The sequence below is a fragment of the Carassius gibelio genome, chromosome A24 (assembly GCF_023724105.1).
Source record: "Carassius gibelio isolate Cgi1373 ecotype wild population from Czech Republic chromosome A24, carGib1.2-hapl.c, whole genome shotgun sequence".
Lineage (NCBI taxonomy): Eukaryota > Metazoa > Chordata > Actinopteri > Cypriniformes > Cyprinidae > Carassius > Carassius gibelio.
Window position 1 is genome coordinate 4,219,970 of NC_068394.1, and position 22,283 is coordinate 4,242,252.

Below are 22,283 nucleotides of genomic sequence, written 5' to 3' on the forward strand. Positions count from 1 at the left end.
CACATTATCTTTGGACTTGTTCCACTACTGTTTGACAACCAGATGCTTTTTGCCTTCAACAGTTTGTCTATTTTTTTTTTTATCAAATGCTGGAAAACTGTCCATATCTTTCTTTAAAACAAATAACACTCAGTTTGAAAACTTTATCGAATGTCATGCTATCTGCGTCATTTTGAGATATCAAAATACTTTTTGGAACCACTGTAATGCTTCTTATGTTAAATAACAAAGGTTTGTGAATAAGGACTTGAATAGGGCTTGTTTCAGATGCCGCACATGTCTCTTTGTGAGTGCCCGTCTCAATGGAAAGCTTTCATGGTGCTACGATCCAAACAGTGAAAGAGATCCACTCCCCCCTCATCCAGCGCTGGGTTCAGGACCACGGAGAGCTCCTCTCTGCTCAGCCTGTCTCCAGGCAACCATTAGAAGTCCAGCAAATAGATGCAGATAAATGAATTTCCCTCGTGGCCAGAGCTATATCCCCTCTGTCCCTACCATCAGTCAGTGAAAAATTAAAAATAGACATCACTCTCTTGCATCTCTCTACTTTATTGGACAGATGCCCTTGCATGGGTACTGCGTACAGTACATCTGAAGCAAGCAAACAAATGTTTTATTAAATGGTAATCAGAACCTGATATCTCATAAAGCATGTTGTTGAAGAAGTGAAGTTGGCTAGACCATGCCTGAGTCATTTAGTGAGCCGATGTGCTTGAACATTTTCCTCAGATCAGCATAAATAAGGAGATGCTTTCTGAAAAGGCTTCATGTTTTCTGTAAAATGTTATCCTCTCATTTTGATCCTGCAAGAAGCTTTGTAAACATGACAAAACATCCACGTTTTTTTTTTTTTTTTTTTTTTTCTCTCAGTGTATTTGTAGTTCAGCCAAAAAATATTTTTTTCTGTATTGGAACAGATTTGGATAAATTTATCACTTACTCACCAATAAATCATCAGCAGTGAATGGGTGGCGTCAGAATGTCCAAACAGCTAAAACAGATAAAAACATCATAATACTCAACAAGTAATCCATATGATTCTAATCCATCAATTATTGTCTTGTGAAGTGAAAATCTGTGTTTGTAAGAAAAAAATCCATTATTAAAATATTTTATCTCGCTTCCAGCAAAAATACAAGTCCTCTATCCATAATATTGAATCTGGAGAGATATATGCACAGATCAAGCACCATTTACAAGCGAAAACTGGCCAAAACATTTCCAGACATATATATTGTTGGATTTTGAAGTGAGAGGACAACAGAGGGATCGACTTTTTCTCTGTAAGAAGTGTTATTATTGGAATATAGTCTAGTATTTTGGCCAGAGGCAATGATTTAAAGTTTACACTTCACAAGATGTCTATTGATGGACTAGAGTGGTGTGGATTACTTGTGGATTATTGTGATGTTTTTATTTGATGTTTGGACTCTCATACTGATGGAACCCATTCACAGCAGAGGATTCCATTGGTGAGCAAGTGATGCATAATTTTCACAGCTTAACCTTTACTAACCATCAGTGTGAGATTTCAGAGCTGCAGTATAAAATGAAACTATAACCATGTCACATTTTTTCTTAAAGCTGTTCTATAGCAGAGTTTCCACTCTGAATTCCCTTGAATTGCAGCAAGGAGTGTTTTTGTGATTAATGCTGCAGACAGGTGTGTTGGGGTCAGATAGTTGAGATAAGTCTCACAGATGTTCTGTCCTTTGTACCATCGCTCAAGGATGATGGTTTGATTAAAACAAAATGCTTTGATGTGTATATAGATGCATCAAGGTCAAGTGCTTCAGCAGTCCTTATCTTCCTATTCATCCCTTCCCTTTCTTTTGCTGCAGCAGTGAAATTAATTTGTTTTAGTACAGGTTTTCATCTGTAGTTCTTTGAAAGACATACACAGTGCAAAAAATGGACTGAAATTAAACCACAAAAAGTATTTGAATAGGTAAGCCACACTTAAAGGAATAATTCACCAGAAATGAAAATTTACTACAATTTACTCACACTCAAGCCATCCATGATGTAGATGAGCTTTTTTTTTTTTTTTTTTTTATTGGAACAGATTTGGAGAAATTTAGCATTAAATCACTTGTGTGAATGAATCCTCTGTAGTGAATGGGTGCCGTCAGAATGAGAGTCCAAACGGCTGATAAAAAAATTACAATAAGTAATCTTGTGAAGTGAAAAGCTGCCTGTTTGTAAGAAACAATCATTCAGACATTTAAATTCAAACCATTGTTTTTGGATTTCTTTAATCATGATGCTTTATTCAGTCCTTTTTGGGTGAACTGTTCATTTAAAAATATATGAATGCCATTGCATTGGTTAACAAAATACAAAACCGAGTGGCATTTTTTGTTATATATATATTTATATATATATTTGGAATTGTTTAAAACATTATGACACAAATTCACTACACAGTTGCACCACATTAACCTAACCTAGCACTGCACCATTAAAGGCTTGCTACTATCAACAATTTGCATGCAATGAATGTTTAGAATGTTCAGTTCTAAAAAATTCTGTTTGCTATATGTGTATTGTGTTTACAATGGACTGCATTTCTCCTAGATTCTGTTGTTATTCAAGAATCAGATTGCACAAAATCAGTTTTAGAGAACAAATATTTGGGAAAACAAAGTTCTGCTATATTTTTAGAATACAGAATATGTTTTTTTTTATTTTATTTTTTTTATGTACGTGTCTGTTTTACAATCCCAGTGCTACAAATTATTTGCTGAACATTAAACAGGCACCACATTGTTCTACCTACCACACTCGAGTCATTAAAGGCTGATTCAGAGAGAAGTAGCATGGATTTATTTGCCCGGGTGTGATTTGAAAACCAAAACCGACAACCTCAGTATGCAACAAGAACTCATTACTACAGGTGTTTGATTCTGAATTCTTCTATTTTTCTGCAGATATTAACATGGCCGGAGAGCCGAAGCCGTACAGGCCTAAACCAGGATCCAAACGACCCCTGACTGCTGTCTACAGGTGCGTTTTTCCTGTTAAATGCTGTTCTATACTGTAGATAGAACAACATGGCATTGTACTTAAATTTATATGTACTATACATAGCCTACAAATGGTTTGCTCATTCTGACTGTGCATTTTACCTCAGATAAAATACTGCATGTGTAAATGAAATGCTTTTACTTTTCTTCATCTTGTTAGGAGAGCTGAGGTAGACCGGATTAAAGTCTGATTGGTGTTGCTGAGTGAAGCCGTCAGCACATTTGTCATATTATCAGGGTTAGATAACAGAACAGGCCGCGGTCTGCAATTATCAGCACATTTGTTCAGTTGCTGAAGTTGCAGTTGTGTCTCACAGGTTCGGTTAGATGGGTGAACTCTTACAGGAAGCAAAAAGCTCTCCAGACACATCGGTGAAAACTAACCAAGCAGAAAATGAGTGAAAAATCTATGTTTGAAAGGGTAAAAGGCATTTACTCCTTTATTGACAAGCTTCTATAGAGATTAATAACTTTTTATAACAAACAATAAATACTAATGCAAAATAAATAGTGACTGGACTGTGAAACAATCACTGGATTAGCACTGTTTATGTTTTGTCCATAAATGTAACGGAAATAGATTTTTTCCCTTTTTATTTGCATTTAGCAAAGAATAATAAAATCATTCAATTACTATGAGCCTGAAAGAGTGTCTATCCAAGGGCTTTTTTTCTTTCTTTCTTTGTTTTGTGTTATATGATTGTATTTTACTTGAGCTAATTCTGGGTTTTTAATTCTTTATTTCTTGGTCTCATTATATTTTTTATTCAAACCAATCCATTATGTAATCTGAGGTAGGCTTAATTAGGAGAGTACAACAAAGAAGAGCTTTGAATGCTAATTAGTTTGGAATGAAATTGTCAAGGAAATGAGGAGATGTCCATAATGGAATATGAGTTAGATGACCCGAAATAGTTTCTATAGTTGACAGGATATTCATAATATGCACGACATATATTAAAATACAGAAATGCATTAAGTTTGACCTTTTTCATATCCCTAATTGTTGTCCTGATGTTGTTGTACATAATTAATCATTAGTGCATGCATGTTATCCTCTATAAAAAGTAAAATAGAAAAACATAAATGAACAAATCATATATTTATAAATTAACATCAACATTAACTTAAGAGTAATACATTTTTTATATTTGTTTAATTATACATATTTACCGATTTTTTTTTTTTTTTTTTTTTTTTTTTTTTTTTTTTTTATATGGCAGCACTTTAACACTTTATATTCGTTCGATTTTATTTTATGTACTGAAATAATACATATGTTTTATTTTTATTTGTGAGTAATGTAAGACAGTGTGATGGACGAGAGCTAAAGGGTTATGTTTGTAAGCTAAGATGATGAAGATGTGGGACAGGTTTAGTCCTCAGGTGTAAGGAATGATTTGACAGAAATTAATGTACATGTTTATAATGGCTTTGAATTATCTGACAGAGATGGATGTATAATTTTGTATATGGTTTGACAGATATTAATGTATATGTGGATAAATGTGTATGTGTGAGGAATGTTGAGAAGATAGTATGGGGAGAAGGGGAAAACTTAGGCCTAAGTTGGTTCATGAATTTATTCATGGTATGTACGATATTCATATATTTTATTCATGCTATAACCACCAGGGAGAGGTTTTTCAAACTCTGCAAGTTTTCAAAGTCCCATGATATGTCAGGTATAGAGTTGTACAGTATTGCGGTTGTGACTGGTGTCAGTGATTTTAGATGCCTGGAAGTTTGATTGATAAAACGACTAAGAATAGATAGTGTGTGCACTGTGCAGTGATTCTCATGAGAGACTGATGTACAGTAAATAACACTGGAGAGCATGCAAACTAATGTTTAACCTCAGCCGGCCTACAGCACAAAAAAATGCAGTAAAAAGCAAATATGTACGTTTCAACAACACTATTTCTGGCTAATCAAATAAGCTTATCATATGAACTCCTTTATGACTTTCTGAAGCACACGATGCTCTTCTTAACATTTTCAAATCATTCTACGGAATTCGTTTTTTCATGTTGGTTCCAGTGTTGCTGTTTACAAATTATATATACAAAGACATTCTGAAATTCATATTGATTTTCAGTCCAACTTACGGCTCAAATTGTCAACCTGAAAATATAAACCCTAAAAGAATTCTTAATCGCATTTTCAATTGCACTCCACTGTACATGAAATAAAAATGACTGAAAACGCATCCCTGTTGCTTACCTTGTCAGTTATTATTATAAGGCTTCTGAAAGAGATGTTTGGTGCTGCTGGTGCTCTGAAGGGTTCACACACACAAACTGGAGATTGTCTGTCTCACTGTCAGGACCTAAAATAAGCCCAAGTCTAACTCCGGGAGGTTTCTCACTGTAATTATTAAACGTAGCTGTTTGCTTGATTTCTGACGAGAAACTGTGTTTATGGGAGATCTGCATGCTGTCTGCAGGCTGAAGATATTATTGATTTGCCCGTTAGCAGGATTTTGAAATAACGCATTGATGGATGGGATTCTTATCAGATTATCTGAGATGCACATGTCTGACTAGTTTCTATACACATTTAAATCTCTTGTATAAATTGATTAGTGTTCAAAGTTTAAAATTTCCTTCAGATCAATTGAGCAGTAAATATAAGTCTAAATTAAAGGACTAATTTGCTCTCCTTTAAATCCTGACATAGCAAATCGCACTTTACACTGTGCCTTTGTTTTGTCTTTTTCAGTGGTTATGAATTTGATTATGATTACTACAGGGATGATTTCTACAATAGGTATGTATGCATTTATTTACCATTAATCTGATTGCACACATTTTGAAAGCCTTCAGCAGTTGTTTGTGCATGATCTTTCTTGGTTTCAAATAGCATTATTTGAAGCTTTCTCAAATATCTGTGTATAATTTCTATGTATGTTTTTGGTGAAAAGATGCGTACAAATACATGAAAGCAATTAAATGTGACATCACCAGGAATCAATCATTTCGTTTATCTTAAACACCACCTACAGTTTGTCCTTGAAAAGAATTTAAGAGAAAGCAGATACAAATTCACAAGCTAAATTTCTAAAAAGCCCTGTTTTATTTCCCTTGTTTTATTTCCTTCTTTTAATCTCATCTTTCATTAGCAGAGACATTTGCTAAATGTCAGCTGGGTGGAGAGCTGTGGATAACCTTGAGAGATTGATGCGAGAGCAAGGGCATGTGCCTTTGTTTGACATTTTCTTGAACCTCCTTTCTTTTCTCTAAATTCTTTTGAATAATTTGCCTGCCATGATGATGAATTTCAAAAGTAGCTCTGCTAATTGCAAGGAAACCAGAAACCAGGAGTCAGAAATGTTTTCAAGGGGGAAAAACCTTTGGAAGCCATATAATTCAGAATCAAAAGCCTGGTTTTGAGTCTTAATGTTGTTCTAAACTTTGGTTCTTTTATCTGGTTAGGCTGTTTGACTATCACGGACGGGTGGCTCCTCCTCCGAGGGCAGTGATTCCTCTGAAGCGTTCACGAGTGGTGCTTCCATCCACTCGACGCGGGAAGACTTCATTCCCTGTTAAAACCTCATCCTCTTCTTCCTCAAGACCCCCATCATCATCATCGTCCTTCTCTTTTGGGCTGAAATGTAAGCTGGCTTACAATTTCACAAAATAACTTGCTGTCTATAGAATAAAACATATAACTGCAATATATTTCATTATTTTATTTAGTAAACACTTTAGATCCAATTTTAGATTTCTCGCAGACATTCTGCGCCGCTCTCTTCACAATAGTACACTCTGTCCTGTTCTCCTCTCAGCCGGTCTGAAAGCACAGAAACCAATATCACAGTACATGCAGTTATAAACAAACACTACTTCAGGTAACTGTACAGAAACAAAATATTCAATTTTCTTAAACTTCATTAAAAAGCGCAGAAAATGCAATGACCAAATCTGCAGTATTTAAATAATATAATAACTGTCCAATACTTTATATGGACTTTGATAGTACACGTATCCAAATATATATTTATATTGTTTGATATATATTTATATTAATATATACAATTAATATTGTGTATTATTAACTGCCTGATTTTATTATAAAATATTTTTTTACAAAATGTAAGTATATTATTGCATAGCTCTTTATATAAAGTTAGATATGTGAGTATGTCCAATTTGGTCTGCATAAATACTGTATACTCATACTCAAGTAAATCTCAGCTGCTTGTTTGTTTTATCTTTTTATAAAAATATATATATATATATATATATATATTTTTTTTTTGCAAATGCAACTATTTTTGCTCAGTCCTTTACATATATGTCCAATCTTATCCACATACATACTAGGGATGCACAGAAATAAAAAATTCCGGTGCCAAAACCGAAAATTCTGGATACATTTGGCCGAAAACCAAAAATGCTTTTTAATAATTATTTATTATTTTATTAAGTAATATAAAATAATCTTGTAAGACTTTTTAATGTAATAATTGTAAGAGTTTTTTTTTTTTGGACTAATTATCCAAATAATGTATAGTCCTACAAAGTCATTATTATTACAGCGTCTGAGCAGAGCATAGCTGGAAGCAAATCAGTGAACAAGAGGGTAGCATCATTTTTCAGTACAGCTGTACTACACTGTTATAGCACAGTAGCACTAGTGCAAAACAGGAACATGATTACATAGAAGTTTCTCAACTGCTTGATTGCAAAATGAAAACTTTATTATCGCCCTGCTCTAATCTGCTAAATGCAACTATAAGACATGAAGGTATTAAGATTCCATAAACATTAACAACATCATGAAAAGCTGTAAGGCTGCTGTGTAACTATGTGAAAAGTGCCTTACAAATACATGTGCCTTGCCTTGCCTGAAGATTGCAAATGCAACTTGACTTGGCATTTTGGTGTGTAAAGTTTCATACTTCAACTACATAAAGACATTAATGATACAGTGCATGTTACAGGAATTGCTCCCACTGATCCACATTGCACTTTACACCATTAAATCACTGAACTCTGGCATTGACAGTCTATTGCACACTCTATGAAGTCCATGAGCTTTATTCCTCCCTGGCAACTGCTGGTTTATTGTCAGTAGCTCTCTCGTACAGGTCACAGAGTGAAAAAGAGACCTTTTATATTTCATGGGAGCAAAAAAAATCAAGAACATATTGATTTTTGTAACCACAGAGCATTTTGAGACTTTAGTTCTATGAATGCGATCCTAACGGCAAGACAGAACGTCATGTGGTCATGTTTGTAAATTAGAATTCATAACACTAATTCAGATTTGATCTCTAACCCACAAGTAGCAGCTTTCACAGCATCTGTCAGCATCCCGCCGTCTCCTCCGAGCATGGAGCTCAGAAGGCGAGAATAGCCGTGGTCCCTGACACTAATGCTCTTAGCTCTAGTGCTGTGGCCTCTCCGGGGGCTTTTCCTATATCAGTGCAAGTCACGAGTAAAAATATCCGTGGCATGTACACACAAGTGCTACTGTTTATCAGAGTTCTCAATTCTCTTCACAGTGCAAAATAGAGATTAGCTTTATACTACAAAAAAAGAAGCTTTTAATTAGGTTCCAAAAGTTTACTTTGACTGTTTTTCTCAAAACTGCTTCATGTTTTGCTGATGAAAATGCAGCTGTTCTCTGTTTAAAATGAGAATTGGGATGTTTTTTCATAATGATTGCTACTGTACATAGTAGAGGAAACCTGAAAACACTGCAATTTTAGTCCCAAATAAAGGTCAGCACCAAACTAGTGTGACGTGAATAGCAAAACCTGTTTTATTTGCCTATAGCTGTGAAATAATATTGTGAATTTGACTTGCTGAAGTGTAACCTCAATATTTTAAATAGGATTTTGCTAATTCTGTTATGCATGAAGCTTTTGTGGCTTCATATTACTGCCATGAGCCTGCATGAATGTTTGGACTTTTTAATTTGTCACTCTATAAAGAACACTTAAACTGAAGTGCTAGCAAAAATATAATTCAGAATCATGAAAAACCAGGTACAGGACCTAAGATATAGACCAGGTTTGACCAGGGCTAGTGGTCAAACATTTTACTACACTGCATAATTCTCAGGGTAAGAACAATGATGTGTAATTTCTGTCTGTAAGATTTTTTTAAAATGTTTTTGAAAGAAGTATCTTATGCACACCAAGACTGCATTTATCTGATCAAATGTACAGTAAAAAAAAAAAAAAACACTGATATTGTGATTTTCTTACCATTTAAAATTAAATTTTTTCTAAGTTTATATATTTTAGAATGTCACTCATTCCTGTGATGCAAAGCTGAATTTTCAGCAACATTACTACAGTCTTCAGTGTCACATGATCCTTCGGAAATCATTCTGATATGCTGATTTGCTGCTTTTCAATTCTTATAATTATCAATGTTGAAAACAGTTAACTTAATGTTTCTTGACATCTAAATACTTAATATTCTTAATGATTTTTTTTTTAATTTTGCTTAATGACATTTATTTTTAGTCTTGAAATTATAAATCTCTACTGTCACTTTTGATCAATTTAATGCATCCTTGATGAAGGAAAGAACTGATTTCTTTAAAAAAAAAAAAAAAAAAAACATAAACATAACATTTTACATTTAACATAAAAATAACATTTAAAACATTTACCCCAGCCTGACCTTTATAGAACACAATTGAACCTTTTGGTTAAAGACTGCCTTCACTATATAGTTGACTTTTCTTCTGAATATATGTTGGGGGTGTTTCATTGTGTTCACTTATTTACCCAACATTTACATGAAGATATGATATTAGGGCAGAATTCACAAAAAAAAAAATGCTACAATTAAGAGGGCTTAGAAGTCAAGACCTTAAAGTTACTGAGATATAGCTTGTGACAACTAGCCCCAGTCTCCCCTAGACTTTCCATTACATTTTAATTAATCTAGAATCTTGATCTTGAAAAACAACGTTGTGAAGTGAAGTGTTTTTTGTAGGTTGCCCAGATTACAACTCCTTCAGAATTGAGTTCGAAGCTTGAAGGCAGTTTCTGGACACGTGTTGTATTTGGAGCTTTGGAGCAATTTGAATGGTTGCACACAGACATGTTCATTGAATTTCAGTAGATACGACACTGTCAACTAAACACCTACACACGCAGAGCTTTCTGCCTCGGGCGGGTGATGGCAGGCGACACCATTTTGCGAGGTAGTGGAAAAGCTGGCAGCGGTGTGACAGCAGTGCTGGGTCACGCTGTGTTATCAGGGCTGAAGGCGGTGACAGCTAAACCACAAGCTTCAGCTTACTCAAGGAGAGCAATGGCTTGAAAAATACTGGAAAATACAAACTAATGAATTTTTCAACCAAGCATTTATATGTATCCTAGAGCTCCAATTATCATGAAGAAGCAGGTTTTCCGTGTCAAGAGGTGCTGCTGAAGGTCTTTTATAAAGGTCCATTCAACCCACACTGCATTGTCTAATAATTTTCTAGTGTCATTATATTAAAGCAGTAACTTTCGATGTAAGAAACAAAAATGACAGGTATACTTTTGTCAGTTTTTGCATCAATGAAAATAGTTCCTGAATGATTCATTGTTTTGTGAAACAAAATAACTAATTCATAAAGACTGACTGTCACTTGTTGTGTTCCTTCAAACTAATTTGTTGAATGATTCAGTGATTCACTCATGTTCTTCACTCTGTTGTTTTGTTTATGAATGAATAAAGGTATTTAACTAGATCCATTAAATGAGTGATTCAAAGGTTCATTCATAACCTTCATTCATAACCTTTAGTTCCTGCATGAATTGGTATTTTTTAACAAACTAGTGACTCCTAAAGACAACCTGCTGTTTCAAATTAATTTGCTTTTTTATTTTTATTTTTACAAATTGCTTGAATGATTCAATGACTGTTTGGTTTAGGAATGAAACAGGATGTTTTTTTAATAGATCTATTAAATGATTCAAATGCTTAATCATAAAAACAGTCGCTTGAGTTTTTGAATTAATCTCTTGAATGAAAAATTAATTAATCCATCGAATGAATGATTGAAGGACTCGTTCATAAAGCTACTTGTTTAGTTCCTGCATGAATGAGTATTTTTTAACAAATTGGTTGAATGAATGATTCAATGACTCATTCAGAAAAAATTGTTGTTTAGTTTCTGAATGCTTTTGAACAGATCAATTGAATGATTAAATGACTTAATCATAAAGACAGTCGCTTGTTTAGTTCCTGAATTAATTATTGTTTTTGAATTAATCTGTTGAATGAAAGATTATTCTTAAATTCATTCTCGACTTATTCACTCATACAGTCTGTTGTTTAGTTAACAAATAATTCAAAGTTTTTGAATGGATCGGTTAATTTAATTAATTATTCAATGTTTTGCTACTGAATTTGAGTTGAATTAGTGAATCGAAGTGACACCTTCTTAAAACAAAATTAATAAGCATTTTTATTAAGTCATTTGAATGAATGATTCCTTGACTCACTAGCCACCACTTATAAGTGTAACAAAGAGTCATACAAACTGATCTACATAACGTGATGTTTTATGATTTCAAACCACATGAAAGCAGGACATTCCACTCATATGTCTGAAGTTACATTAAGTAATTCTGAAAGATGTCTAAAACCATTTCTATATTTTTAAAGTGATCCAATGTTGGCCTATTTAGGTTTTCATTTATGACCAAGGTCATCCTGGTCTGCCCAGAGAGGCCTGCTGATTATTAGATTCAGTGTGCGTTCAGTGGTGTAGTCATCTGAAGGACATTAATCTGACAGCTGTCATATCTAAAAAAAAAAAAAAAAAAAAAAAAAAAAAAGCAGTGGACCTATTTAAAGCAATGCATATTCACAAAAATTAGCAGCATGCTTTAAGCCAGCAGGATTTTTCATCCCATGTGATGTAGTGGATTCATCGCTGGAGAGAGTCTTTCAGGGTGACCAGTGGTTAAAATGACTCAATGGTTATAATGTAGGGTTTTTGTCTGCCTAGTTCTTATTTAGGGCTGAACTACGACTTCAGTTGTAACCTGGCTAGAGATCTGGTCTGCTACCACTAAAGACAAACAATCTAAACTGATTTTTTTTTTTTTTCAAAGTTGTAAAGAAAGCAAATAGTATGTTTTACTAAGCTAATTAAAGTTTATCATTGTAAAATGTTTAAACTTAAAAATAAATAAAAGATCTTGCATTTTCTCTATACATAGCATATATTTTGATTAATGACTTGGAACAGTAGTTTCTTGTAAAACATACTCTTATAATCTTTATTTACAACTTCAAATATATATACACCGTATATATTTTTTTACTCTGTGTGTGTGTGTCTTTTATTACTTTTCAAATATTTGAAATTTTTGTTTAAATGGTATGTGAAATATTCAATATATATTTACCAGTATGCAATACACAGCATGCAAATATAACTCCAAAAGAAGCACTCTTTTAATAAGTAAATTATCAGCAAAAAAAAAAAAAAAGTTCAAACTTGATCATTTGTATTTCCATCCGGCTAAAACCAGGTCTTGTTAAGTTGATAAAGGCCGTATCTATGAAAGCACGTCAAGAAGCAGTCTTACTTGCAATGGCTGATATCAAGCAGTGTGTCTGAATGAGATTAGAGATAAAGGTAAATTAAAAACAGCAGTACAAACTCTCAGTTTAGAGAGATGAACTATCTGTGGTCATATATATTGGATGATCATGGATACGCTGCCATCTCCTCAGATCTTGTCTCATGTGTGTGTTTATTGCATTTTCTTCTCTTGCAGTGAAGTCCGATCAACTCCAGACTATCAAACGTGAACTGACTCAGATAAAGATGAAGATCGACTCTCTTCTGGGCCGCCTGGAGAAGATCGAGAAACAGCAGAGATCTGAGTGTGGTGAGACAGATAGAGAACTAGAAGAGAGCAGGAATAAAATCCAGTCCAGTGGGACAGGGTTGCAAACATCGGCTGTATGGGAAAAAAACCTTGGGAGTGTATACGCGCAATCCATCTCTGTGACCGGCGAGGAGACAGCAGCCAATTTGTCAGGACTGTTATACAGGCAGTCTTTTACTATAGCAAATCCCATTTTGCTATGTTCGCCAGTAGATGAGAGAAATGTTTTCATCTAGCAGGCATGCTGAGGAACGCCATAACGTCTCACATTCACGAGTCAAACTTTACGTCTATTGCATTAATCCATACAGATTCAAGAAAAAGAAAATCTATAATTTATTCACCCTCATGTCATTCCAAACCCATATGACTGACTTTACTATGAAAGCTTTCTTATTTTAATAAAGTAAATGTAAGAATAATTTGTATATTGTTAGAAATTTCAATATAGACACTTACTGGACTGAAACAATTTATGATTCATTATTTTATCCATATATACATATACACACACACACACACACACATATATATAATATAATATATATAAAATATTTCAAATATGATCATTTAAATCATCATTGCATTGCATAATTTTTTTTAAACTATAGAGCTTTGATCATAAAACTAAGCATTTAAATACCATAATAGTAAGACATTATTAGGAGATATAGATTGAAAACTGATTTATATAAATTTTATGACCGTTGTCCATTACTTTTGTAAAGATCATATTGATTAATAAATGAAACAGTAAGAAATTTGAAATTTTGAAGTAGAAACACTGAAATAATATTTTCTTTTAAAACATTCTCCGATAAACTTTTTTAAAATTATTTACAACTCTGAAAAATATTTTTTACAGTGTACTTTTTGGCCATATAGAAATATCAGCAACAGCACCAAATTGCTTATTTTCACTACGTTTGGGAAAACAGGTGCTTTTTCCTCGTTGGTTATTCTTACTGCATTAAACTGTATGAGCAATAAAAACCTGATGTATTAAATATAATACGCAAAAAAGAAAACATGCATTTTTTTTAATGTACAGTATTTCTAAAAGTTCAGTAAACCTGTTCTGTTTAAAATAAAACTAAATTAATCTGACTATTATATATGTCTGGCTTTAGAGGATTAATGCATCATATTTGCATATAACATTCTGCTCATATTCTTGAGAAAGTCTAGTTTAGAACAGGTTTAGAATGACAAACATTTTTAAATGGCAGCTTTTAAATTTTTCTTTGAAAAAAAACAAAAACATTTTGGGGTAAAAAATATCTAATTTTCCTCTTATGCAAAAAAGTGATGACTGATATATGTGGTATAATGCATAATCCTTATAATATTTCCATGTCATTCCTTCAGAGCCTCACAGGAAATATGAGGACAACTGCGACTCTTTGCACGAGGGGTCGATATCAGAGACGGCAGACAACTCCGGAGAGGAGGGAGGAGATGGACAGATGGACGCGGAGGCGGGAGAAATGACGGATGGTGGTGAGGATGACTACGACGAGGAAGGAAGCACTGGTCTGGTATGTTGCCCCCACCCCGTGGGCCTTACTGGCAGCAAAGGCTCTGAATGACCCGTTGAAGCTAATTCTGCAGATTTATTCACGGCTGCCGACATGAGACGCAGGGCTGGGAGAGCAGAAGCTGACAGGGTTCCGCTGGGCTGCTTTCTGCTCTCTTAACCCTCACCTGTCAATCTCTGTAATTAAAACCGAGTCAGAACCTCTGGAGACACTGAGGTCCAGTAGCACCGCGACCAACAGCAAAGACAAATTAAGATTTAGGATGTGCTTCCCACTGAGGAGACGGGCTGACTGTATTTTAATGAGCTCCTACATTTATTAAACTGGAGGGAAACGTCAAGGCAAAATCCCGCTGGAAAGATTCCCAACAGCATGTTTCAGACATTTCAGGTCAGAGCGTGAACTCCAGCACAGCTGGGTTTAGCAGATACCCAAGCAACCCAAATAAAAATCGGCTAGACTTTTTAAAACAAACTCTAGAGAAGTGATTTTGGAGCTGGAATATGTTTCTAACTTGAGGTCACAGGGTTGTTTATATATTATGTTGAATGTGAGTATTGAACGAGTAAATCTCAAGGTCTTTTGAGACCCTGAGCTGCTCTTTCTCAGTAGATGAAGATGACCTTGACTATCATTATGCATCTGCTTTGCAGCTTTTGTTAATATTCATTCAATATTAAGTTAGATACTGTACTTCTATTAGAAGAAAATGTTTCTGGGCATAAACTGAATAATTCTATGCACAAAAAAGCCATAAATGGGTTTAAACCGCAAATTATCAGAATGTAAAATGTAATATTTCACTGTAATGTCATCTGTGGAGAAATAGTTCCTATTCTAAACAATTACGCGCTCAAAGGTTTGGAATTGGTACGATTTTAAAAGAAGTTATGTTAGGCTGTATCTAATTGATCAAAAATACAGTAAAAGCAGTAATATTGTGAAATATTCTTAAAACTTAAAATCACTGTTTTCTATTGTAATATATTGTAAAGTGTAATTTATTCCAGTGAAGACCAAGCTGAATTTCAGTATCATTACCCCAGTCTTCATTTAGTCATTCATAATTTACTGCTCAAGAAACATTTCTTATTATTATCAATCTTGAAACAGTTGTGCTGCTTAATAGTTCAAAAGAATAGAATTCATTTACTGCACATAATTCTTTATTTATATTCTGGTATGGTTATGAGAGACAAACTGCTGATAGCATTTTATTCAAATTGGGTCTATAAAAGTGCATTTTTGATTTGAGAGTTCAGATTTTGCTGAGCTATTCTGTATTCCTAGAATGATTTCCTTTTTTTTTTTTTTTTCAGATGGAGAATCATGTGTCTGATATTGACAACTAAAAGGTAAGTAAGTTCTGTTCTGTATATTTTATTTCATAGATGTATGTATTCTTAATGCATTTATTCACTGAATCATTTTAATGAAATATACTGATCATAGAATGCAGTAAGTGCAGTGCAGTCTTGTTTTTAGAGTTCTGCGTTCTGAGATGAAATCAGCTCTGCACTGAACAGAAGACATGAAACTCTGTGAAGACGGATGTCTCTTCTTAAAGAGGACATGAAGGATCTCGATTGGCTGATTAGACAGAGAAAATATTTTGACAAGTTTAGCATCTGCTAATCAATATCACAGTTTTTCATTTAATATCATCTGGCACATTCAATCATGATTTGCATAACGGCTGTAAAAGGCAAGTAAGTTCATGTTTAATTTAGAAGTTTATCATGCAAACACTATAGTTTGGTTTTTCCCTCAAGGATAACTTTCCTCAAGCAAATATAAAAGGTTTTTACAGTCCGTGTATGGAAAATGAGCCTTAAATGTCAGAAAAATGTAACATGGCATGTTTGAAACCTTCAGCATTAACAGAGAATAAAAAAAAAAAAACAATTCTAGAATTTTAAATATTTAAAAATGTGAGGTCTGACGATGAACGTTTCATTGTTTTAAAATTCTTGCGTCTGCATTCCCCATTTTCTCAAAGTATGTTTTCTGTGTTAAATCTGATTGTGATCAAAATAGATATCATTTTTTGATTCCCAGACTAAATCATGTAAATCAACTAGTTAAGTACTTGGTTTAATGAAAGCATTTTAGCTCCGTACTGCCACATCAGCTTCATCAGACTCCTTATACTTGCACACTTCTGAATGATTGGAATATTGTCAGACCACTGTAACACTACAAAACGAATTACAGTATGTCTTAACGTGTCATAATTTGTAATAATACTGTAAAGAAGATATTGTATGTGCATTGTCACTGTATTTAGTTTTTATCATCCATAGCTGTGTGTAAATCAGAGCGACATGTAGTAGTCACTGTTTCTGTTCTCGATGATGTCATTCAGTATGGAGTGTGTCATAATGAGCTCTATTTTTATATGGCAGATTTACAGAAACAGCTTCAGAATATTCATATTTGTTCTGCTGACATTTTCATTCTGCTACTGTAAATAATTTGTTGGTTTAAAAAAGAATGCGTATAGATGTGTATAGCTTAAAAAAAGAAAAGATTGATGGAAAATGGATCTATTGGAAAAATGTGATTATTCTTTTTTACATTTTGAAATCAGTGTCATGTTTGAGAAAAAAACAAGTCTATATGGTTTAGGTCGCTGGTCTCACAGCTCAGCTCAGAGACCTAGTAATTTAACTGAATTGCTTAATATTGTATAGAAATGTAAACTATTGTAAAGATATTTTTATGATTGGCATGTTAATTATTTTAATGTATTTTCAGTTGTTTAATTTGTTATCTGGCTATTGTGGTTTAAGAAAATACTGCCATTACAATCACTATATAAAATTAGCAAAAAATAAAAATGTTTTTTTTCTTCTTATGTGTTTATTGTGGAGCAGACCCAAATGCGATAATTCAAGTTCAGCCTAAATGCATTGGTTTTAAATAAATAGTCGAACGAAATTAGAAAATTACAATTAACCAAGATGATGACGAGTTTGTAAATAAATTGGAGAATAAAAAAAAAAAAAAAAAAAAAAGTTTTCTTGAAGAAATAGTTCACCCAAAAATGAAATTATGGTGAAATTCTCACCCACAGGTCATCTAAGATGTACATGAGTTAGTTTTTTTTTTTTTTTTTTTCTATTAGAACACATTTGGATAAATTTAACATTACATCACTTGCTCTATAATGGATCCTTTGTTGTGAATGGGTGCCGTCAGAATAAGAGTTCAAACAGCTGATAAAAACATCACAATAATCAACAAGTAATCCACACGACTCCAGCCTGTCAATTAATATATTAATATCAAATCTAATCACTTTTGAGTAACATTAAGCCTATAGAATCTTCTTAAGGTGGTACTGGTATTGTGTATACAGTATGTGAGGTTGGTGGAGGAGGGATCGTAGCACCTGTCGTGGGTTTGGATGCACCTGAGCGCAGCTGTAGCAGATGGTGAATCAAACACACTCAATTCATCAACATCAAAACCAAATGTTTGGGTTAAATAGGGCCACTGGCCACTTCACATGGAATCAGTTCATTGTATTAACTTCTTCCAGATCTCATTTTCAGCAGTATTCATGAGACAATTACCACTAAAATGAAAGAAGCTGTTTAGAAAGCACTTATTTGATTTATTATATTAATATAAATGGAGAAAATAACCAAATAAACCCTTATGTTGTCATATTGCGTATTTGACAGTCATATTTGCAGACAACTCTTGAGCGAAGAAAAGTATAGCAACATTTTTTATATGCAATGACTTCATCTCTCATATCATAAACGAAATCACAACATCGCATGAGAAATTGTTGTTTACAAAATATGTTTCCGAATCCAATTATCATGATTTTATACATGGATGCATTATGAATGAGGGAAACATTTGCATTTGGATGGATTCCAGTCACATTTCTATTCTCAAATAAGACTGAAAACAATTATATAGGTTTCAGATTTCATACCAACTTAAACTGATAGGAATTCGCCAAGTAGTCAAAGTTGTTCATTACTCAGTCTAATTTATTTTACAGTCAGCTGTGTTACTATATCCTCCTGCCAAAAAAAGGAATCCAATATGGAATTTCATATCCAAAAGTTAAAGTGGTTTTGCTGCATTATAATACTGATCTCCCAGCTCACTGCACAAATCTTCATTAACATTTATATTATATTACCTCAGGGCTGGATATGCACTTTTTTCTACAGGCCTTATTTGAAAAATATTCAAATGAATTTGTTTGTTATGACAATAATATGCAAAGTTTTCTAATGACTCTCACTGCCATGTAAAAATATAAATAAATAATGGGTTTTGAAAGGTCAATTAGAGCTAAATATGAAATTAAACTATTACATTTATTCATTTATAAATTAAAGTTTAAATTAATTAAAGCTCAATTAATCAAATGATCTTTGCTCACACATAAGCAGCTTAGGTATAATATAATGACAAATGAGGAACAGATAAACAAGTCAAGGCCTTCTTCAGAAATTAATGGTTCAGGTGTAACTTAATCTCTGGAATAAAATAGATGTACAAACAACTTTCACTCAGAAACTGCTGTTCAGTTTTACATTAACAAAGAAGTGACAAGCAGCATTTCAATTTTGAAGTAGAAAAACTGAAATAGTATTTTCTTGTAAAATATACTCCGATAATCTGTTTAACTTAATTTTTGTATTTATTTATTTATTTATTTATTAAGTGTAACACTTCACAGTAAGGTCATTAATTACCGTTATTTAATCCTCATGAAATACATGTGTTAGTATTTGGTAATCTCTGTTAACATTAACTATAACTTTTGATTTTATTGAAGTACACAGTAAAAATAATTTCAATGTTTAAAATATAACAGATTATTTGTGTGTTTTACAAGAAAATACTATTTCAGTTTTTCTACTTCATAATATAATGTTTAATTCAACTTACTTGTCGTCTCTTTGTAATTATTTGCGAAATATAGCAATAGCAATTTCTGAGTGTAAATATTAGACTTTTTTCAATTTATTAGTAAACCTTTAAAGCTCCTTTAAAGCTAACTGAGGTTTCATTTACAGTAAGTTAAAGTGAACTGCAATTTAAAGCCAAAGACACAAAGAATGTTGTTAGACATAAACTTAAATTTTTAAGTCTTTCCACTTACCATCTAAATCTCCATTCATTTAAATTTATTAATGCAACTATTAATGCAACTCTTCAGGATAAGTAGTTTAATTACTATCATCTGAGGAATAAAAGCTGTTGACCCATGATGTTCAAAAGCTTTGGATGGAAATAATTGAATATATATATATATATATATATATATATATATATATATATATATATATATATATATATATTATTTTTAATACTGATTAACTTTTATTATTAATAATAATAATAATAATAATAATAATAATAAAACACTAACCATTTTTATTATTAAAAACGGTTTAAATGATCTTTGTATAAATAATTATAATTTTAATAAGAATAATTAAAGCAACGGTAGTTACCAACGTTATAGTCTATTTCAAATCCTATGAATTTTTTTTTTTCATGATTATGAAAATGCAATCTAATTAGCGGTAAGCTCATAAAATCTAAGACTATTTGCATTAGGCATTCCAGAAAAAGACGCTTGACGTACAAAAGACGTATGTAGTACAGGTAATTCAGGTTCAAAAAACAAAAGAGAACATGAGGTTCTCACTTCACTTCAGCTATGGTTTAGATACGGGGGTCACCAAACTCTGCCCTGAGGGCCAGTGTCCTGCAGAGTTTACTGTATCTTTGAACCTGAACCAGCTTTTCAAAGTCTTACTACTGTAGGTATATACTTTCTTGCAGGTGTGTTGTGGCATGTTGGAGCGAAACTCTGCAGGACACTTGCCATCCTGGAGTTTAGAGACCCCTGGTTTAGATTAAAAACACTTTTCTTTACGAGCTCTGGAGCAGCTAAATCAATTTGTCTTAATGTGAATAAAAGCAGCACCTTTTTTCATCTTGGTGGCATTCAGGGCATAACGAGGTGTGGGGTTAATCACCAGACGGTCTATAATTATGAATGTCTGTGGTGAGCAGTGAGTCACTGGTGTGTGAAATGAGCTCAACTCAGGCCTATAAGAGCTTGAAATGCACACGCTGAGCTGCGCTCAACCTCAGGCTTCTCAAACAATCTCTACTGGCCGGTTAAGTGTCTCGTGCTGTGTAGTTTTGGAAATTTCCATTAGCACAGGTACGTCTGCAAGATGTCTGTTAAAGATTGCTTCATCTGGAAACCAGCTGCTGTGTGCAAACATCTGAAAGACGTCTTTAAGATCACAACTTATCTGACATAAATACAAGTATTTACATCTGCTACACCAGAACTGGACGTGTATCTCATTGCCAATGCAGGGCACTTCAAAGCACTATTGAGGAATTAACATTGATTGACTCTTTATCCAGCTCTGGTTTCTAGGGGACTGCGTCAATACAAGCTCGATCTCGCTGTTTGTGGCTGATCTGACCTGTTCTGAAGAACTCTAGAAGGTTTCGCAGACAGCAATAACAGTGGTGCATGGAATTCTAAGTGCTTTCCATCACACAGCACCAGTAATGATGAAATTACCAGAGAGACCTAGATAATGCTGAGCTTCACTACACTAATGCAGAGCCAAATTGTTGACAGCTCCCTTCGATAAGTAATGTCTGTATGTAAAGATCTTTTCACTTTCCCGCATTAAAAACAGGCTTCTGGAAATGACATCATCTGTGGGTATGTGACAAATGAACACAAGACTGAGGCAAAGAACAGTCTTAACACATTAGTTCTGTGAACTGTGTGCGTGTTTGAGTGTGACAGACTCGAGTTTTATGCTGCACTAGATTGTGCAGAGCTCAGAATCTCACTGCAAAGCATCAGACCGTTTGTGTGTGGATTTTCACCTCACCTCACACACAACTAACTCCTTACCTGACCCTCAGAGCAAATCCCCATTTCCTGTTTGAGGAAGATATGGCCGCCCAGTGCTCGACAAGTGTTTGTTATTGTGCTTAGAAAGCAATCGTCTGCTTTTCTGCGGAACTGACTTTGCAAAAAACGAACATGCATTGAAGAGATGCTGCTGATTTACCAGTCAAATTATATATGCATGCTTTTCACTGCCTAGCTGCTCCAAGAGACAATTAAAGAGCTGCTGAAAAAGCCAAGCACAAAATATGGATCCTAGCACATAAAAAATGGTGACTCAATTTTGAGTGACAGGAGACATATATTGACAGCTTAATATTCACAAATCAGTGCCTGCAGACTTTTATCATTCATAAAAGTATGTCCAAAAAAAAGCCTTTTGCACACACTCTGTTTTTAATTTAAAAGAGAAAATGATTTGCTTTGCATTAGCTATGGATATTAAGCTTACTTTCTTAATAGTGAGGTATTTTGCTACTGTGGATAATAATATAACACAACGAGAGAGCAGTTCATTATTTTCATCCTTCTTTGTTATGTTTATGAATTCCAGTTTTCAGTTAAAAGCTCAATGGCAGATGGATTTATTCTTTACACCCTCGAATGTTCTGCTTAAACCCTGATACTGTCAGGAAGGCATTTATGCACCAGTGAACTCTCACACTTCTCTCATTCTCTCGGACTGGAGAAAGGTTTAAACAAAAAAATGTTAGTGTAAACCCACACTCCAAAAAATGAAGGTTATCCAAAGGGGTCTTCGAAGTGATGCCAATGAAGAACCTTTAAGTGAACAGTTCTAAAAAGAACATTTTTTTTTCTTAGTGTACAGAATACATAATCTAAATAACCTTTTCCCACTACCTTGTGGAACGGAAGGGTTCAATGGATGTTAAAGGTTCTTCATGGAACCATCGATGCCAATAAAG

At 33.7% G+C, this 22,283-nt stretch overlaps 1 protein-coding gene across 6 annotated transcripts in view; it reads left to right on the plus strand.

The window, feature by feature from the left end:
* The window catches only part of LOC127945818 (RNA-binding Raly-like protein), a 99,504-nt gene extending 82,227 nt beyond the window's left edge, over nt 1-17,277 (plus strand). For 5 of the 6 annotated variants that reach the window (XM_052541890.1, XM_052541893.1, XM_052541892.1 and 2 more), the window contains 7 exons: nt 2,931-3,006; nt 5,748-5,795; nt 6,461-6,639; nt 12,775-12,888; nt 14,257-14,426; nt 15,746-15,781; nt 15,912-17,277. In XM_052541890.1, coding sequence (XP_052397850.1) covers nt 2,931-3,006; nt 5,748-5,795; nt 6,461-6,639; nt 12,775-12,888; nt 14,257-14,426; nt 15,746-15,778 — 620 coding nt within the window. In that variant the 3' untranslated portion in view covers nt 15,779-15,781; nt 15,912-17,277. The remainder of the gene's footprint in view (nt 1-2,930; nt 3,007-5,747; nt 5,796-6,460; nt 6,640-12,774; nt 12,889-14,256; nt 14,427-15,745; nt 15,782-15,911) is intronic. The other variant, XM_052541894.1, reaches the window with a different exon arrangement.
* The last annotated feature ends 5,006 nt before the right edge of the window (nt 17,278-22,283 follow it).